This window comes from Haliotis rufescens, unplaced genomic scaffold (assembly GCF_023055435.1).
Source record: "Haliotis rufescens isolate VD_foot unplaced genomic scaffold, xgHalRufe1.0.p SCAF_19, whole genome shotgun sequence".
Taxonomy (NCBI): domain Eukaryota; kingdom Metazoa; phylum Mollusca; class Gastropoda; order Lepetellida; family Haliotidae; genus Haliotis; species Haliotis rufescens.
In genome coordinates this window covers 5,475,571-5,495,651 of record NW_025963879.1, presented here as the reverse complement: position 1 = coordinate 5,495,651, position 20,081 = coordinate 5,475,571, and the positions used below count along the sequence as shown (strand labels likewise).

Genomic DNA, 20,081 nt, shown 5'->3' with positions numbered 1-20,081 from the left:
TATATTTCATTGAAACCAACGGAAATAGTCAGAAATTCTGATAAATACCGTTGTTGTCGTGCATGATTTTGCTTCAGTCGTGGCGTCACAGAGGACAACTTCTGTTGAAAATATCAAATCATTGCAATGTATCTACTCTTAATTCGCTAATTCTTCTACGATTCTTTCTCCATGCACATTTTGAAATTGTTGAGCCAATGTTTTCAACGAACAGACGAAAGGATAGTTCAAAATAGGAGAAAATGCTACAGTCTAAAATCTGAATTTTGCTTTGTTTACATTTCAAACAAGTACAGTTTTTCGAGCACAGAGTTTGTTTTCACACCTAATGTATTTTGCTTGATTTCATCTAGACACTTTAACAGGGATCAGCTGATCGAGAAAACAAATTTACAAAAATCAGAGAAAGGTTGTTAATGATCTCACACTGTAGAGATTTCTCGTGTTGTTGAGGGCGCTCTTCAGGGAACCAGTAAGTTGAGTCAACCAAGGGATGTTTCTGTCAGATACGTCAAGAAACATGGATTCGGGCCTGTAGATAAACAGGGCAAGTCACCAAAAGGTGTGGTACAAAAGGCTCAAGGTCACCATGGTAACAATAAAGAGACATCATGCCAGCAGGGCTGTTTATAATGTGGTTCAACTAAACATTTGGCTCATGATTCCAAATGTCCTGCAAGGAAAGAAAAGTGCAAGAGTTGTGGTAAAATCGGACGCTTTTCTAAAGTTTGCAAGAAAGCTGGAAACTTTCCATATTCTTCAGTCAATGTTGTAGAAGGTGAAGAATGTTATGAACTAGAAGAAGTTCAGGTTCTAACAGTGAACAGTGTCACAAAAGGAATCTTTGCAAATGTCGCAATCAGTGGTGTGCCAGTCAAGCTACTCATAGATACGGCTCAGCGGTATCTATTCTGTCAGAAGAGATATATTCTAAGCAATTCCTTAAAGAGGCTCTACAGACATCAAAGATCAAGCTGACTGACTATTCCCACAAACCCATTGATGTGAAAGGCTGCTTCAGAGTTACGGTTGAGTACAAAGACAGTCATATCAAAGGGACTTTTTACATTGTGCCAAAAGGAAGGTGCATTCCAGGGCTTGACCTGATACATTTTCTTGACCTTTCTATTGTTGGCAGATAGCTGAAATGCAATGAAGTGGATTCTGTTGTCCTGGGCAATAAGCAGGGTACTGACCTTATTCAAGAGTACAAGTCACTATTTGAAGGTAGAGTTCTGGCCAAGGGATTCGTACACAAAGTGAAAATGAAGGCCGATTGTAAACAAGTACAACAGAAGTTACGCCTCTTGCCGCTTGCAGTGAGAGATAAATTATCCAGAGAATTATCTTGTATGGAAGAAGAAGGAATTATTGAAAAAGTTGATGCTTCGGAATGGGTTTCTCAAGTTGTTGTTGCATGGAAGAAATCGGGAGAGCCAAGAGTATGTGTTGACTTGAAAAAGCCAAATGAGGCTATTGTTGTGGACAAATTCCCACTCGCTCACACAGAAGAGGTGTTTCAAAAGATGCATGGTTCAACAGTATTCTCAAAGTTGGATATCAAATCTGCTTACCATCAAGTGGAACTGGCAGAAGAAACTTGAGATTTGACAACATGCATCACCCATGATGGACTTTATCGCTTCAAATGAGTATGCTTTGGCCTTGCATCTGCACCATCAGCATTCCAGAAAATGATGTCGATTATTCTCAAGGAACTGAAAGGTGTTGAATGTCAGATGGATGATAAGATTATTCATGGCAAGTCTGAGAAAGAGCATGATGAACATCTTGTCAAAGTTCTTGAATGTCTCCAGGACAAGTGTGAATTCCAAAGTCCAGAATCCAAGTTGGGATCAGGTGTAGAGTGAGTGAGTATGGTTTTACGCCGCTTTTAGCAATATTCCAGCAATATCACAGCGGGGGACACCAGAAATGGGCTTCACACATTGTACCCATGTCGGGTCTTCGGCGTGACGAGCGAACGCTTTAACCACTAGGCTACCCGACCGCCTGATCAGGTGTAGAACCAGACCAGTCGCATGTGAAGGCTATCACAGATGTTCCACCACCTACCGATGCTGCAACCCTAAGATCATTCCTTGGCATCGTATTACTCCAAGTTCGTTCCACCCTTTTCCACTCAAGTTGAACCGATGAGGAGATTGATCAGAGAGGATGCTACGTTTGTGTGGTCTCCAGAAGCTCAAGCTAGTTTTGAGAAAGTGAAGGCATTTATCCAGTCCAGTACTGCTTAGCTCTCTTTGATCCAGACCTGGATACATTTGTTGCAACAGATGCTTTAGGATATGGTCTGGGGGCAGTTCTTTCTCAGAAAGATAGTACTGGTGAAAGAACAGTTGCATTTGCATCTCGTACCCTATCAGAAGCTGAGAGGAAATACTCAGTGGGAGAGAAAGAAGCTTAAGCCTGTTTATGGGCATGTGAAAAGTGGCACACTTACCTGCGTAGACGAAAGTTCCAGTTGATCACAGATCATCAAGCACTAACTACACTCCTGACTACAGGGACTAGACATCAGCATATGTGAATTGCAAGATGGAATGCATGACTTCTGAACTATGACTACACAATTGTCTTTCGGCCAGGCAAAGAAAACTATGTTGTAGACGCCCTGTCACGTCTTCCAGTGCATGAAGAAATTACTGAAGATCCGGTTGAGGAGGATATAATCAATATGATTATGTCCGATGGAGTTCCTTCAATCACAGCAAGTGAATTAAAGCAAGCAACAATTCAAGATCCAATCCTGATTCTGATATCCTAATGTCTGCAGTCTGAGTGGCCCAGAAAAGACGAACTTGATGAACAAATGAAACCATTCTTTCAAGTCCGAGATGAACTTTCATGGTGCAACGGCTTAGTCTTCAGAGGAGAACAAGTAGTAATTCCAGACACACTCACTAGCACAGTCAGTTCCTTGGGTCATGAAGCACACCAAGGCATTGTACGCACCAAAGCAAGACTATGCAAGCTCTACTGGTGGCAAGGAAGAGATCGTCAAGTGGAAGAGAAGCTAGCAAACTGTGAGATATGTAATACCAGTGACAAATCTGCTTCAACTAGATATGCTCCAATGACTCCAACAGCATGGCCTGAAGGCCCGTAGGAAAAGCTGGCTATCGACATAGTGGGACCAATTGAAAACCCCTGCTGACTGTCGTTTTGCTATTACGTTCGTTGACTATTTCAGTAAGTGGCCAGAAGTAGGATTCTCGGCAAGTGTTACAATAGAAACTGTCATCAAATTCTAACTAACAGTCTTCAGTCGGGAAGGATACCCTCTTGAAATTGTGTCAGACAATAGCTCACAATTTGTCTCCATTCCGTTTGAACAATTTCTGAAGGACAGAAATACAAAGCACATTAAATCTGCTCTGTACTATCCACAAGCAAATGGGCTTGTTGAGCGTTTCAACAGGAATCTGAAAAGCTGCATACAACTTGATAAAATCCAGAGTAAACCACTCAACCTTGTAGTGAAAGAATTTCTCTGCATTTACCGCACAACTCCTCATGCAACTACTGAAGAATCCCCATCATTCCTGCCACATGGTTGGAAGATGAGAACAGGTCTTGACATTGCAGGTGTCCCTAATGCTCCTAACAAAAGTTACTTCAGAACGTGAGTCACAGAAAAGCAGCTGAAGTACAAGAAGCGAGCAGATAACTTGAGAGGCGCAAAAAATCCAGATTTCTCAGTTGGTGATGAAGTAAGGATAAAGAAACCTGGTCATGTTCCAAAAGGGGAAAGCAGATATTCAGGTCCTACAGTAATTACTGGGCAGAAAGGACCTGCAACATTCATTACTCAGAGTGAACATGGAAGTCAGGTGTGGAATGCATCACGTCTGTCAAGTGTAAAGTCATGAGCTCAGGCACCAGAGATACCATCTGGTACAGAGAATCATCAGGGTGAAGCTCCAGACATTAACAGTGATAAAACACCAAATCAGGAACCAAGATGTTCGACAAGAGAAAGAAATTCTCCGGGATGGACCATAGACTTTGTCATGAACTGATAGGAACTGTTCCCATGAACGTTATTGTGTGTTAACTTGTTTATGCTGAATTGAACTTTGAGTGATCAGTTTCAAGTAAGTTGCAGTTTTGAGATATCTTTCAACATGTGTTACAGTTCAGCTGAAGGTGTCATTCAGATATTTTAGAGTATCACTACATTACAGTATTACAGTATTACTAGAGTAGAATCTATCATGGACTCTAAACACCAGTTTAAGCAACTTCCTAGAAATGCACTGCTAGTACAGTTATGTAGTTCAGAATATTTTCATTGATAGTTATACTTGCATGTCTCCATAAGATTGTAGACTGTTTAAAAGTTTGTGCTGTTTTAGTTCAATGTGTAAGTAAGCCTTTCATTCCAAAGGGGAAAATATGTTATGGCATTATGTACACTCAATGTAGTGGTCTACGGCAGATAACTCTGGACATCTTATGTTATAAAATGTACTCTTCAGTTAGGGAGTAAGAAAAATTAAATTGAGTTCCAATATGTCTGCCTGCATGTATGCCATGTGCTCTGTGTGAATTAAAACCCTGGTCTTACATTTCCTGAATCCATTATACATCATTTGGCGACATTCTAGGGTTTTTGGCGATGTTTTGGAATGATCATTGGCGATTTGACAAAAGACAGATCACTAATATGCTATTTTTTGAAAATATTTCTCTGAGTAAATATAAGAAATTAAAGATATCAAAACATGCTGTAAATAACGTTGTGAGTTGTGATTTAGTAATGTGTAAAAAATGGCGACATTTACGATTTACCTATTTTTTTAAGATCATTTTCAGTATTTTTGCTTTGCCTAAATTGCAAGTGGTTGATATCACAGAACTGGGAATTTCCCACATTATTCAAAACTGTGAAGTGTATCTGTCTGCCCAATGTATTTTGAATTTTATTCGACTTCAAAGTGAAGGTTAAAGTGAAGGTTGAAGAGGAGGACATCGTGCCCCACTGATGCTGTATTTCTGCTACCACTGTATTGAGCTGTCGCGATCAATACCGACAAGTGGTTTAGCTGAACCTGCCATGCTTTGACAGCTTGGAATATAACTCTCACCTCCAGACAGTTATGCATCTTCCTGGCCATTTCCCTTGAACTACAACGTCATCCAAGTGAGCTCCCCATCCCTCACCTGAAGCGTCTGTGTATAAGTGATGTTGTTGGGCGTTGAGGTGGTGGAGGTGGTGGAGGTTGAGTAAGGTCTAGGTCCAGCTCTCTGGTTGTGTTCATCCAGGCTTGTAAGATAACTGCAGCTTCCCACTGTAGGTAACATCTTGGAGAGATGTAAGTGTACCTAGACATGACATCCGTCAACGGCACAACCTGATGGGCTAGTCATGTGTGCTTGGGTTTACCTTGACAAGTTGAAATCTTATGTCTTGAGAAGGCACTGACTTGTCGGGATGAACCAGGAATCCCATATATGGGTGTAGTTGAGTGAGGAATGAGGAAGACTCAATTTGCTTGCTTTGCTTTGCTTTGCGACTTGTCCTGATCTGTCAATGTAGCCGTGATCTGGGTCAATAGCTACGGAGCAATCGATATGCTGAATGGTAGAAAGTTGTACTGAAACCTCTGATAAGGTTGACAACTTGAATGAATGGTGACTTGAAGATAAGCGTCATTTAAGTCTAGATTTATCATCCAATCTCCTCAGGTGAGGGAGCTCCTAAGCTTCTTGATCAGCATATGGAACTTGGGAGGCTGTACTAGATAATCCTTGTTGAGTACATGTCTGATGTAGTTTTCTTTGGAAACAGGAAGACTGGTGAGTAGAATCCCTTGTGGTGTCTGACTCTTTTAAAGTGCTGATGGTTTCCTTGTCTGAAGGGTTCTGTTTGGTCAAGTGTGAGGCAGCTAGCTTGGCTCCTGCCAGATGAAGAAGTATGTATTTTAGCTGATATTCTGAAAGATGTAAATTCTGATGACAAAAACAGCAGTTGGGAGAATTTGAGATCTGTCCCTTTTCTTTCACTCATGATCATTATAAACTTAAGGTATAAAATGTTATTCATGGTTATTATTGGTGATTGCAGATTGAGTCGACTTCATCTTTGTATGAATGAACTGCTCCATATTGAAGGGGACAGGAAGCCTGGCGCTTGCTGTTCAGCCACTCTGGTGCTGCAATCCGGAGAGAGTAATGGAGAATCCACTTCTCATCACCTTCATCAAACAATGTATCAACAAGTATTTGTCACAGAGTGACGAAATATCCCCCGCCTGTACACCATAGTACCAAATATGAAGACAATCCAGCGATTAGTTCTTGAGATATTGTGGCAACACCGTTTTCCAACTCCAAAAACAGATTTGCCTGCTGTGACCTTGAAAATGGGGTCAAGGTCACCAAATCTGACAGGTGTATGCGGTGTCTGTATATACACTATAGTTCCAAATATGAAGACAATCCAGCGATTAGTTCTTGAGATATCGCGGCAACACCGTTTTCTAACTCCAAAAGCAGATTTGCCTGCTGTGACCTTGACAATGGGGTCAAGGTCACCAAAACCGACTGGTGTCTGCGGAGTCTGTATATACACCATAGTTCCAAATATGAAGACAATCCAGTGTTTAGTTCTTGAGATATCGCGGCAACACCGTTTTCCAACTCTAAAAGCAGATTTGTCTGCTGTGACCTTGAAAATGGGATCAAGGTCACCAAAACCGACTGGTGTCTGCGGAGTCTGTATATACACCATAGTTCCAAATATGAAGACAATCCAGTGTTTAGTTCTTGAGATATCGCGGCAACACCGTTTTCCAACTCTAAAAGCAGATTTGTCTGCTGTGACCTTGAAAATGGGATCAAGGTCACCAAAACCGACTGGTGTCTGCGGAGTCTGTATATACACCATAGTTCCAAATATGAAGACAATCCAGTGTTTAGTTCTTGAGATATCGCGGCAACAAACAGGTGGGACGTACGGACGGACGGACGGACGGACGTACGGACGGTCGTGAATACTATATCCCCCGCTTCGCGCTTTCGCGCGGCGGGGGATAATCAATGTGAAAATTCTCTCGTAAGCAGATTGATAACTAGTAATTAAAATGAATTAACTGTTGAAAAACTTACAACTTGACAGATCAAACCATTTGTGAGGTAAATACACTGGGAATTGTTTTCCTTGTTTAATTTAGCACACACAGGAAAGAAGTGAAGTCTTCCTGCCTTCGCCCATTAGCAGATGCTGTTGGTCTATGAATACTATCTCCCTTAGGACTATTACATAGCTGCCAGTGAAGAGGGGAATCTGTTGAAAATCTAAGATTTTATAGTGAGGACAACCAAACTGCTGGATTTATGGCTCTGATGTAATGGAGGTTATGTATTCAAAGGAATTATTTATTCAACTAATTCAACTAGATATTTTTCTGATATTTACATGTTTACAAGTTGGTTGGTTCTCTAGTTACCGTGGAGAAGATGTTTACTGACATAGGTGACACAGACAGCAGGTCATGACATAATCACACTTAATCAAGTGAGCAGTAAAGGCAACTTGTCTGTCACAAAAATACTCAAAAACCATCAGTTCTCTCCAACTTGTTAAAATGTTGATATGAAAAGCACCCCACACAAGTAGAACAAGTTCTTTCTGATGCACAATTTATGCATTTTTCTTGATATTTAGAGAGAAAACATTTTGCACTCACATTTTCCTGCAGTGGTATTTTAATATCATTTTCCAGGGCATTGTTGATAATGTAGCAGCTCATTATCTTTCGACCTTTGTAGTCAAAGTACTCAAACATGGGTCCATAGTGTTGAAGCTCTAGCACTGTGAGCAGGTTGTTGTATTGGTCCACTGGAATCTTCATTAGTCTCATCAGCTCTTTTGACACTGGGGTTCCATGCTCCAGACTACAACATGCACAATCTTGAGGTCATCTGCACATGTCGCAAACTGAAAACCTCATCACCTGTTCCTAAATAGTCAAAACCTCTCAACACATCCCTCCAGAAATATGTATACTGTAACCTCTCAACACATCCCCCAGAAACATGAATACTGTAACTCCAACACATCCCCCAGAAACATGGATACTGTAACCTCTCCACACATCCCCCAGAAACATGAATACTGTAACCTCTCCACACGTCCCCCAGAAACATGTATACTGTAACCTCTCCACACATCCCCCAGAAACATGGATACTGTAACCTCTCCACACATCCCCTAGAAACATGAATACTGTAACCTCTCCACACGTCCCCCAGAAACATGTATACTGTAACTCCAACACATCCCCCAGAAACATGTATACTGTAACCTCTCAACACATCCCCCAGAAACATGGATACTGTAACCTCTCCACACATCCCCCAGAAACATGAATACTGTAACCTCTCCACACGTCCCCCAGAAACATGTATACTGTAACTCCAACACATCCCCCAGAAACATGGATACTGTAACCTTTCCACACGTCCCCCAGAAACATGTATACTGTAACCTCTCAACACATCCCCCAGAAACATGTATACTGTAACTCCAACACATCCCCCAGAAACATGTATACTGTAACCCCTCAACACATCCCCCAGAAACATGTATACTGTAACCTCTCCACACATCCCCCAGAAACATGTATACTGTAACTCCAACACATCCCCCAGAAACATGTATACTGTAACCCCTCAACACATCCCCCCAGAAACATGTATACTGTAACCTCAACACATCCCTCCAGAAACATGTATACTGTAACCTCTCAACACATCCCCCCAGAAACATGTATACTGTAACCCCTCCACACATACCCAGAAAGATGTATACTGTAACCTCTCCACACATCCCCCAGAAACATGTATACTGTAACCTCTCCACACGTCCCCCAGAAACATGTATACTGTAACCTCTCAACACATCCCTCCAGAAACATGTATACTGTAACCTCTCAACACATCCCCCAGAAACATGCATACTGTAACCTCTCAACACATACACACCCAGAAACATGCATACTGTAACTCCAACACATCCCTCCAGAAAAATGTATCCTGTGACCTCTCAACACATCCCCCCAGAAACATGTATATTGTAACCTCTCCACGCATCCCTCAGAAACTTGTACACGGTAACTCTTAAAAGTTCTTCCAACTTCTGAATGCCTATAAAAGACTAGATCCATCTGAACATATGGAATGAATATGACTCACTGGTCCAAGTTGAGCCTGTGGAAGATCTCTTCTGTTGTCTCGAGTACCTTGTCTACATAGTCTACCTTGTCTGGGTAGCATTTCAGTGCCAAGTTGATCAGTGCAACTTGCAAAGCTACTATGTCCTCAGGCGGCATTTCAGGGCGATTCTGGAAGAAAGTTAGTCCAGTGCAAACAGACCTAAAATGCAATCTACATGTGAAACAAGCATGAAAGACTCCCATCCCCAGCCAAGATGACATGTCCGGTTGTGTGCAAGGTTATTGCCCCTGTGAACTATGTTCATTGGAACTTTTGGTAAATGGCCTATTTGCAAGGACTAAAAAGATGATTAAACCAACTGTGAGTGAGTGAGTGTGGTTTTACGCCGCTTTTAGCAATATTCCAGCAATATCACGGCGGGGGACACCAGAAATGGGCTTCACACATTGTACCCATGTCGGGAATCGAACCCGGGTCTTCAGCGTGACGAGCGAACGCTTTGACCACTAGGCTACCCGACCGCCCCCTAAACCAACTGTGAGGAAGTAGGTTGGTTCAGGTGCCAGTTGTAAATTGTGGTTTGTGTTTTTTTTTACAATAATTCCCTATAAACCTCATACAAGTTTATCAAGTGCTATATATCTCAATCAGGTAATTATCTTAGACCTATTTTGCAGAAAATCTAAAACAGCATGACAATTTCAGTACTGTACAAAATTTCATGGAAAATATATTTAAAACATAATTGATACATGATTCAGAAATGAACACTACAACCCATCTAGTTACGCTCTGGTAATGAAAGCAACCCATATTTGGGTTAACTCCAAATTGTCACAATGGAAGCAGCAAGAGGCACCAGTTCAGCATGTGTTTGATACATATGCAAAGTTTCATAATAATATATCACACCATTTCCGAGGTATGCTCAGGAAACGAATGTTACACATATTTGAGTCTACGTCCAGTTTGTTGCCACAAAAAACATTGTTTTAGAAAAAACAAAACATCAAAAGGCACCAGTTCAGCATGTGTTTGATATATAGGTGCAAAGTTTCATAATTAATATTAAACAGTTTTTGAGTTATGCTCTGGAATGAAATGGTATCTAAGCCTGCTCCGGAAACGAAACGGTATCCCAGCCTCTCTCATGACACTTCCCGGGGTTGACTGGAGTCGGTACATACCTGAATCACCTGTGCAATCTGTTGGGAAAAGATATCAAACAACTGGATGTCGGCTGGTATTCCACTTCCTTCCTCATTCTGTGCAAATGCAGCCAGTCTGAAGCAAACAATTCAAGAACATTGGCTTTTTCTGACTGATTTCATGTGGCAGTTACTAAACCTACTTGAGTGTACTGGTACTTTTATGTTTGTTTGTTGTTTAATGCCGCACTCAGCAATATTCCAGCTATATGACAGTGGTCTGTAAAGATCGAGTCTAGACCAGACAACCCAGTGACTGATATCTTGAACATTGATCTATATAACTGGGATACGATGCAATGCATCAACCAAGCCAGTGAGGCTGACCCCCCGATCCTGTAAGTCGCCTCTTACGACGACAGGCATGGGTTTGCTGAAGAACTATTCTGGAGGTACGTGTTGAGGTTACAGTATACATGTTTCTGGGAGGATGTGTAGAGAGGTTACAGGATACATGTTTTAGGGGGGGGGGGGGGGGGGGGGATGTGTGGAGGGGTTACAGTATACATGTTTCTGTAGGGGATTGTGTTGAGGTTACAGTATACATGTTTCTGGGAGGATGTGTAGAGAGGTTACAGGATACATGTTTCAGGGGGGGGATGTGTGTAGGGGTTACAGTATACATGTTTCTGGGGGATGTGTGGAGAGGTTACAGTATACATGTTTCTGTAGGGATGTGTTGAGGGCTTCGCTATACATGTTTCAGGGGGGGGGGGGGGGGATGTGTGGGGGGGTTACAGTATACATGTTTCTGGGGGATGTGTGGAGAGGTTACAGTATACATGTTTCTGTAGGGATGTGTTGAGGGCTTCGCTATACATGTTTCAGGGGGGGGGGGGGGGGGATGTGTGGAGGGGTTACAGTATACATGTTTCTGGGGGATGTGTGGAGAGGTTACAGTATACATGTTTCTGTAGGGATGTGTTGAGGGCTTCGCTATACATGTTTCAGGGGGGGGGGGGGGGGGGAGATGTGTGGAGGGGTTACAGTATACATGTTTCTGGGGGATGTGTAGAGAGTTTACAGGATACATGTTTCTGGGGGATGTGTGGAGGGGTTACAGTATACATGTTTCTGGGGGATGTGTTGAGGGGTTACAGTATACATGTTTCTGGGGGATGTGTGGAGAGGTTACAGTATACATGTTTCTGAAGGGATGGGTTTGAGTTACAGTATACATGTTTCTGGAGGATGTGTTGGAGTTACAGTATACATGTTTCTGGAGGATGTGTTGAGAGGTTACAGAATTCATGTTTCTGGGGGATGTGTGGAGAGGTTACAGTATACATGTTTCTGGAGGATGTGTTGGAGTTACAGTATTCATTTTTCTGGAGGATGTGTTGAGAGGTTACAGAATTCATGTTTCTGGGGGATGTGTGGAGAGGTTACAGTATACATGTTTCTATAGGGATGTGTTGAGGGGTTACAGTATACATGTTTCTTGGGGATGTGCTGAGAGCTTACAGTATACATGTTTCTGGGGGATGTGTTGAGGGGTTACAGTATACATGTTTCTGGGGGATGTGTGGAGAGGTTACAGTATACATGTTTCTGTAGGTATGTGTGGAGGGGTTACAGTATACATGTTTCTGGGGGATGTGTTGAGGGCTTACAGTATACATGTTTCTGGGGGATGTGTTGAGTGGTTACAGTATACGTGTTTCTGGGGGATGTGTTGAGGGGTTACAGTATACATGTTTCTGGGGGATGTGTGGAGAGGTTACAGTATACATGTTTCTGAAGGGATGGGTTTGAGTTACAGTATACATGTTTCTGGAGGATGTGTTGGAGTTACAGTATACATGTTTCTGGAGGATGTGTTGAGAGGTTACAGAATTCATGTTTCTGGGGGATGTGTGGAGAGGTTACAGTATACATGTTTCTGGAGGATGTGTTGGAGTTACAGTATTCATGTTTCTGGAGGATGTGTTGAGAGGTTACAGAATTCATGTTTCTGGGGGATGTGTGGAGAGGTTACAGTATACATGTTTCTGTAGGGATGTGTTGAGGGGTTACAGTATACATGTTTCTTGGGGATGTGCTGAGAGCTTACAGTATCCATGTTTCTGGGGGATGTGTTGAGGGGTTACAGTATACATGTTTCTGGGGGATGTGTGGAGAGGTTACAGTATACATGTTTCTGTAGGTATGTGTGGAGGGGTTACAGTATACATGTTTCTGGGGGATGTGTTGAGGGCTTACAGGATACATGTTTCTGGGGGCTGTGTTGAGAGGTTACAGTATACATGTTTCTGGGGGATGTGCTGAGAGCTTACAGTATACATGTTTCTGGGAGGATGTGTAGAAAGGTTACAGGGTACATGTTTCTGGGGGATATGTTGAGAGGTTACAGTATACGTGTCGGGGGGGATGTGTTGAGGTTACAGTATACATGTTTCTGTAGGGATGTGTAGAGAGGTTACAGGATACATGTTTCTGGGGGATATGTTGAGAGGTTACAGTATACATGTTTCGGGTGTGTGTGTGTGAGTGTGTGTTGAGGTTACAGTATACATGTTTCTGGGGTGTGTGTATAGAGAGGTTACAGTATACATGTTTCTGGGGGTGGGTGGGGTCTGTTCAGGTTACAGTATACATGTTTCTTGGGTGTGTGTATATAGAGGTTACAGTATACATGTTTCTGGGGGGGGGGGGGGGGGGGGGAATGCGTTGAGGTTACAGTATACATGTTTCGGGGGGTGGGGGTGTTGAGGTTACAGTATACATGTTTCTGGGGGGGGGGATGTGTTGAGGTTACAGTATACATGTTTCGGGGGACGGGGTCTGTTCAGGTTACAGTATACATGTTTCTGGGGTGTGTTTATAGAGAGGTTACAGTATACAAGTTTCTGGGGGGGGGGGGGGGGGATGTGTTGAGGTTACAGTATACATGTTTCGGGGGGTGGGGGTGTTGAGGTTACAGTATACATGTTTCTGGGGGGGGATGTGTTGAGGTTACAGTATACATGTTTCGGGGGTGGGGGTGTTGTGGTTACAGTATACATGTTTCTGGAGGATGTGTTGGAGTTACAGTATAAATGTTTCTGGAGGTAGTGTTGAGAGGTTACAGAATTCATGTTTCTGGGGGATGTGTGGAGAGGTTACAGTATACATGTTTCTGTAGGGATGTGTTGAGGGGTTACAGTATACATGTTTCTTTGGGGATGTGCTGAGAGCTTACTGTATACATGTTTCTGTAGGGATGTGTGGAGGGGTTACAGTATACATGTTTCTGGGGGATGAGCTGAGAGCTTACAGTATACATGTTTCTTGGGTGTGTGTATAGAGAGGTTACAGTATACATGTTTCTGGGGGGTTGGGGTCTGTTCAGGTTACAGTATACATGTTTCTGGGGTGTGTGTATAGAGAGGTTACAGTATACATGTTTCTTGGGGGGGGGATGTGTTGAGGTTACAGTATACATGTTTCGGGGGGTGGGGGTGTTGAGGTTACAGTATACATGTTTCTGTAGGGATGTGTAGAGAGGTTACAGGATACATGTTTCTGGGAGGATGTGTTGAGAGTGAGTGAGTGAGTGAGTATGGTTTTACACCGCTTTTAGCAATATTCCAGCAATATAATGGCGAGGGACACCAGAAATGGGCTTCACACATCCAAACCCGAGTCTTCTACATGACGAGCAGGTGCTTTAACCACTACGCTACCCAACCACCCGTTGTGTTGAAAGGTTACAGTGTACATTTCTGGGGGGATGTGTTCAGAGGTTAACAGTATACATGTTTCTGGGGGATGTGCTGAGAGCTTACAGTATACATGTTTCTGTAAGGATGTGTGGAGGGGTTACAGTATACATGTTTCTGGGGGATGTGTTGAGGGGTTACAGTATACATGTTTCTGGGGGATGTGTTGAGGGGTTACAGTATACCTGTTTCTGGGGGATGTGTTGAGGGGTTACAGTATACATGTTTCTGGGGGATGTGTGGAGAGGTTACAGTATACATGTTTCTGTAGGGATGTGTGGAGGGGTTACAGTATACATGTTTCTGGGGGATGTGTAGAAAGGTTACAGGATACATGTTTCTGGGGGATGTGTTGAGGGGTTACAGTATACATGTTTCTGGGGGATGTGTTGAGGGGTTACAGTATACATGTTTCTGGGGGATTTGTTGAGGGGTTACAGTATACATGTTTCTGGGGGATGTGTAGAAAGGTTACAGGATACATGTTTCTGGGGGCTGTGTTGAGAGGTTACAGTATACATGTTTCTGGGGGATGTGCTGAGAGCTTACAGTATACATGTTTCTGGGAGGATGTGTAGAAAGGTTACAGGGTACATGTTTCTGGGGGATATGTTGAGAGGTTACAGTATACGTGTCGGGGGGGATGTGTTGAGGTTACAGTATACATGTTTCTGTAGGGATGTGTGTTCAGAGGTTAACAGTATACATGTTTGTTTGTTTGCTTGTTGTTTCATGCCGCACTATGATGGCAGTCTATAAATGAATGAGTCTGCATCAACTGAGTCAGCAAGCCTCAAGCATGCCGGGTTGCTGAAGACCTATTCGAACCCGAATCTTCACGGGTGGTACTACTACTACTACTACTACTACCTAAGTGTACTACTACAACTTGAGTGTTCTACTAAAGCCCTGTTTATATGGCGACAACTGCACACATGTGTATTTTTTGCATATGTGCAAATTTGCTTATGTGAGCAAATTTGACCGTATGGACGCATTTACTCATATGAGTAAATTTACACCTAGTTGGGACTAGGTGCAAATTTGCTACAACCTGTGAGTATATGCAGTTTAGATGTGTATTTTTTGCTACCATGAGCAAATTTGGTCGTATGGACGCATAGCAAATTTACATACAGAAAGTATATTTCCCAACTTATTGCATAATATCTATTTTAAGTGCGTGTTATTGGCAACACTTAATCCTCATTGGTCAAATTATACCAGTTGATGTCTAGACTTCAAACAGACCAGACCAGCAAAAATGGCTAGCAGAAAAAGAACAAATGAGGGCCAAAAAAGTGGGGCTGCATGGAGCGACGATGAAACGAGATGTCTTTTAGGAATATGGGAAGAGAATTGTATTGAAGAACAACTTGAAAACCCCAAAACAAATAATGGGTCTATTTATAAAACGGTTGCAAGCGAAATGGCTGAGAAGGGTTTCGAGAAAACACGAGATCAATGTAAAGTACGCATTCATACTCTAAAAAGTTCGAACAGAGAATGTAAAACAAGCATGAAAAAGAGTCCTAAAGGAAGGAAAACCTGCAAATTCTTCGAAGAACTGGACGTCATTCTCGGAAACAGACCAGCATCATTGCCGCTGAAAGTGATCAATACTTTAAGGAAGAAAGCTGGACTCGAAGAAGCTGATGAAAGTGATTATGATGATAATGATTATGGGGACATTCCGCAGTCTGTCAACGATGATCTCAGTGGCATTACACCTCTTGAGAGAGAAGATGATCACAGAAAGGAGAAGGAGTCGTCAGACACAAAAGGCAAAAAGGATGAAGGATTGGTAGAAAAAAGGAAGAAAGAAAAATCTGCTGACAAAGCGAAGAGCAAAAAGAAAAGGATGTGAAAGACAAGGTTGGAAGTGGCACTGAAGTCAGTCATGGATGGATTTGGTGCAGCCAATGAGAAAGCAGGGACTTGGAGAAACAAAATCTCGACTTGGAAAAGGTGAAAATAGAATCAGAGGAAAGACAGAAGAGGGAGGAACGTGAACATCAACTCAACATGATGAAGATGATTATGGGAGCAATCGGCCAACAACAGGCAGGGCAACCACATTCAATGCCATCATTCCCTGTGAGCATGAGTCCTATGCATTCTGGTGAAGGTCAAGTTTACAGAGGTCAAGGTCCTTCCTCACTCTCGTATTCAAGTCATGGTCAGTCGTCTGGCACTAACCCTTCATGGTCATCTTCAGACACGGATAAGCAAGAACATTTTTCAATCTGTGAAGCACTGTATTCTTGTGAAGAATTAAGGACACAACTTGTATTTACATACAGAACAGTAAAAAAACCTGCAAGTTTTGCGGAAACGAACTTTATTTTAATTTGTGAAAACGTTTCATATTTGGTGATTTACACTTCATGTTTGAAGTCAAGAGTAATAATTCACTAAAGCAAACACTTTTGAAACTTTAAGTTTATTACGGTTTCTTTACTTGCACAAGGCTGTGTGAGATGATCATGTAAAAATCACATGAAAGCAAAAAAAGTTGAAAACTTGTAACTCTCTGTCATTCTCGAATATGCACTTGCATATATGGTGTCGTAAAAAACAATGTTAACCAGAAAGCCTGTGCAATATCATCCCTCAGGGTCTTTGCACAACGGACAGGTTCGTCACCTCCATCCTGTATGCCCACTTGTTCATCTGCGTCATCATCTGTGTCTTCATTCCACTCATCCCTGAAGGTTTCATTGACACTCTCACATATGTTATGCAAGACAATGCAACAGCCAATCACCGAGCAAGCAAACTCCACATCGATGTCCAATCGCTTTTGTAAGCATCTCCAGCGTCCCTTCAAACGACAGAAGGCATTCTCTATCGTCATCCTTGCCCTGCTAGGAGATAGTTGAATGTGGCTTAAGCAGGAGTTAGATTGGCTCTGTTGGAGAAAGGCCTTAAAAGCCATGTCTTTAATGGGTAGGCCGCATCACCAAGTAGTACCACTGGCATATTGGAATCACCAACCTTCTTGCTCCATGTGGGGACAAGAATGCCATTATCACCTTGAATGTAAATATCTGAATTGGCTAACATGCGGGCATGGTGGACCCGACCTGGCCACCCAATGTTAATGTCTCTAAACATGTATCGATGGTCACAAACTCCCTGTTGGATCAGTGAGTAAAAACATATCCTGTTCAAGTAATCGCCATGTGACTGTTTGGGGGTGATGATGGGAATGTGACTACCATCAATGGACCCTGCACAGTTAGGAAAATCCCATTTATCACATCCTTCAGGGCTTCCCCCTCAGGGAATTTGACATACTCATCCAATAGGACTTTCAAAATTGCCTAACACACCTGATGGACACAAACACACACAGTAGCCTTCCTAACACCAAAGAGATTGTCGACTGTCCTGTACTCTGACAATGATGCAAGCCAGTAAATTGCAACTGCTACCTTCTTTTGGACACCCAATGGTTCTTCAACGGTGTCTTGGGAAGGAGAGAGTTCATCTTCAAGTCTTCTGCAAATGAAATCCAATGTTTCCTTCCTCATTCTGAAGTTTTCTAGCCAGTCTGTCTCTTCACAGTGCTGCAGAACAACCTTGTCATACCACTCCTTCGACCCGGGTTTTCTTCTTATTTCTCTAACATTTGAACAACCCAGAGCTAGAGCTACACTCAGGAAATAGGGAAATTTTCTGCGCTTGCAGAAATATTCCAGTCTGATCTTTTCCATGGTTATGACAGAAATGGGTGGTTTTGACAATTTACTTCACATTAACTTATGGGACTTATACTTCGTATGAATGCACTTTTGCTCACGTGCGTAAATTTGCACATGTGTGCAAATTTGCATATATGCAATTTTTCGCCGTATAAACAGAGCATAAGATGAATTCCAGGCTTTTATTCAATATCTATTAACCAATCTGATTGAAACTGTTTTATTAACAAAAATGTGTTTTTACCTGTCGATCAGAGCTATGATGATATTCTTGACGTTAACACTGTTATGTAGGTCAGCACATGCTCTCAAGAAGTGATTCAGAGTTTGTAGGTGGAACTCATCAGGGAACACCTGCAAGTAGTACGGACATGCATGTTGGACAAATCGATAGTTGACAAATCATCCTCGTGTTGTTGTTGGTATCAAGGCAATTGGTTAACCTGCATCATGGATTAGCTCATCAAGCAGCCCACTTCCCTAGTCCTGCATCATCTGTCACATCCTTACTTTCACATATAAGGTTGTTGCTCCATGATTGAGTATCTGTGTGGTTTTATCATAGGACGTCCAGAGGACAGAAATGACAGCTAATAAAAAGAACTCAAAATATCTCAGAATAGTTATTCATAACAGTAAATATCTGTGTTTAACGCAGTGTTTAATACCAACAGCTCCTCCCACTATATCTGATTTTTCGTTTTTTTAATAGAAAAGGGAAGACAGTCGACATTCTGATAAAGATCTACAATTGTATCATCCTCTGTCAAAACTATTACAAAATCACCACGAGGGTGTAAACTGTCATCACATGCAGACCGCCATTTTGTTCTGTGGCCCTTGGAAACCCATCCACCATATATTTGGCTTCCTTTTATGAGCCTCAAGAGTGAACTGAGTGATTTGATTGGTCATCATTTTTGTTTTTTCTGACGGGATTTAATGATGATGCAAATTAATGTCAAAGCGAGATTTGATTGACTAAGGTGCATATACCGAAGATTGGTGATCTGTAGTGGACATAAACAGGATGTCCATTTTAGATCTTGTAAACATGGTATCAATTTGAAGCAGGTGATATTTATTAGCCTGTTTTGGGAGTATTTTACCAACTGCACTCACTTCATACTGCTTATAACTTAGGCTGCACAAGACAATTCTAACCTGCACCATTGCAGTCTTGAAAATGGGAAATCACAACCAGAGTTAGGATGACCAAAGACGTATATAGGTGTATGTACGTCTTTGGGATGACATATTTTCCATAACAAGTTTTTGTAGTTTTTAATGTGGGAGCCATCTTGCCATGTCTTCAATTAGGCCAGTAGAAGTAGCTTTTTTCTCCAAACCACTGATAACACAGTTTGACTGAAATGAAATGTTTTTCAGCTTCAACGTTGTTTCAAAACATGGCCTATGGTAACCTTTAACCTTTTTACCTTATACAGAGGTTACTCTTATCAGATCCATATCCCCCTTAGAGTGGATGACCGCTAGCCTAAAATGTGTCATGAAAATATTGTGTGTAGCCCTACCTTGGAACACTAAAAAAAACAAATCAGCAAACAATATCACCAAGACTGTAATATGATGATTATAGTATGGAGTCACAGAAGCTCGATTGAAAATGCTGTTTGCTTTTTCTTTACAAAGTTAACTTTTCCTGTTGACATGTGATCTGATTTCTGTGAAAATCAAAAGGATGTAATTCTAAATATGACTTATTCAAATGATATTCAATGACTGTACAGGTTGTCAGTATTTTGTTATTTTTTATTGTTACATGACGGTTGTCAGATTGGGGCAAACACACCAAGCAGCCACCATTCACATTGCTGATTTATGCTTCAGTTGTCCCTTAGAACAAAGTAATTTACTATTCAGCCAAAGAAAAACAGGTTTGATATGATCCTGTTGATTTACCTGAATGATGCACTCCATTAGGTACTCCTGAGCAATAGGATCACGGCAGTTGACTATTTGCTCAAGAACTCCAGGCAACACATGCTAAAATGACAACAATGCACTAATACATAAAGTGTCCAGACTAAACATACATAAGGTTCTGTAGCTCACCTGAGTTATGCAGAAATAATGGCAGGCTTGTTTAAAGTCAGATTCAAATTCTGTGAGCAATATTTAGAGACATCAAAGCTGGGATCTTTCATGCAAAGTGTCAGTTTGCAGATACAGAGATTTAAATACTAATTGACTGGATTATATAACACCAACCTTATTAATATATCGAATATATCGAATAT

At 41.8% G+C, this 20,081-nt stretch overlaps 1 protein-coding gene across 1 annotated transcript in view; it reads right to left on the bottom strand.

The window, feature by feature from the left end:
* LOC124148422 (vacuolar protein sorting-associated protein 35-like) overlaps positions 1–20,081 on the bottom strand; it is a 100,200-nt gene that overhangs the window by 49,273 nt on the left and 30,846 nt on the right. Inside the window, exons 7-11 of the mRNA XM_046519506.2 lie at positions 19,744–19,827; positions 18,065–18,174; positions 10,392–10,488; positions 9,223–9,371; positions 7,716–7,923 (exon numbers count right to left, since the gene is read on the bottom strand). Coding sequence (XP_046375462.1) covers positions 7,716–7,923; positions 9,223–9,371; positions 10,392–10,488; positions 18,065–18,174; positions 19,744–19,827 — 648 coding nt within the window. The remainder of the gene's footprint in view (positions 1–7,715; positions 7,924–9,222; positions 9,372–10,391; positions 10,489–18,064; positions 18,175–19,743; positions 19,828–20,081) is intronic.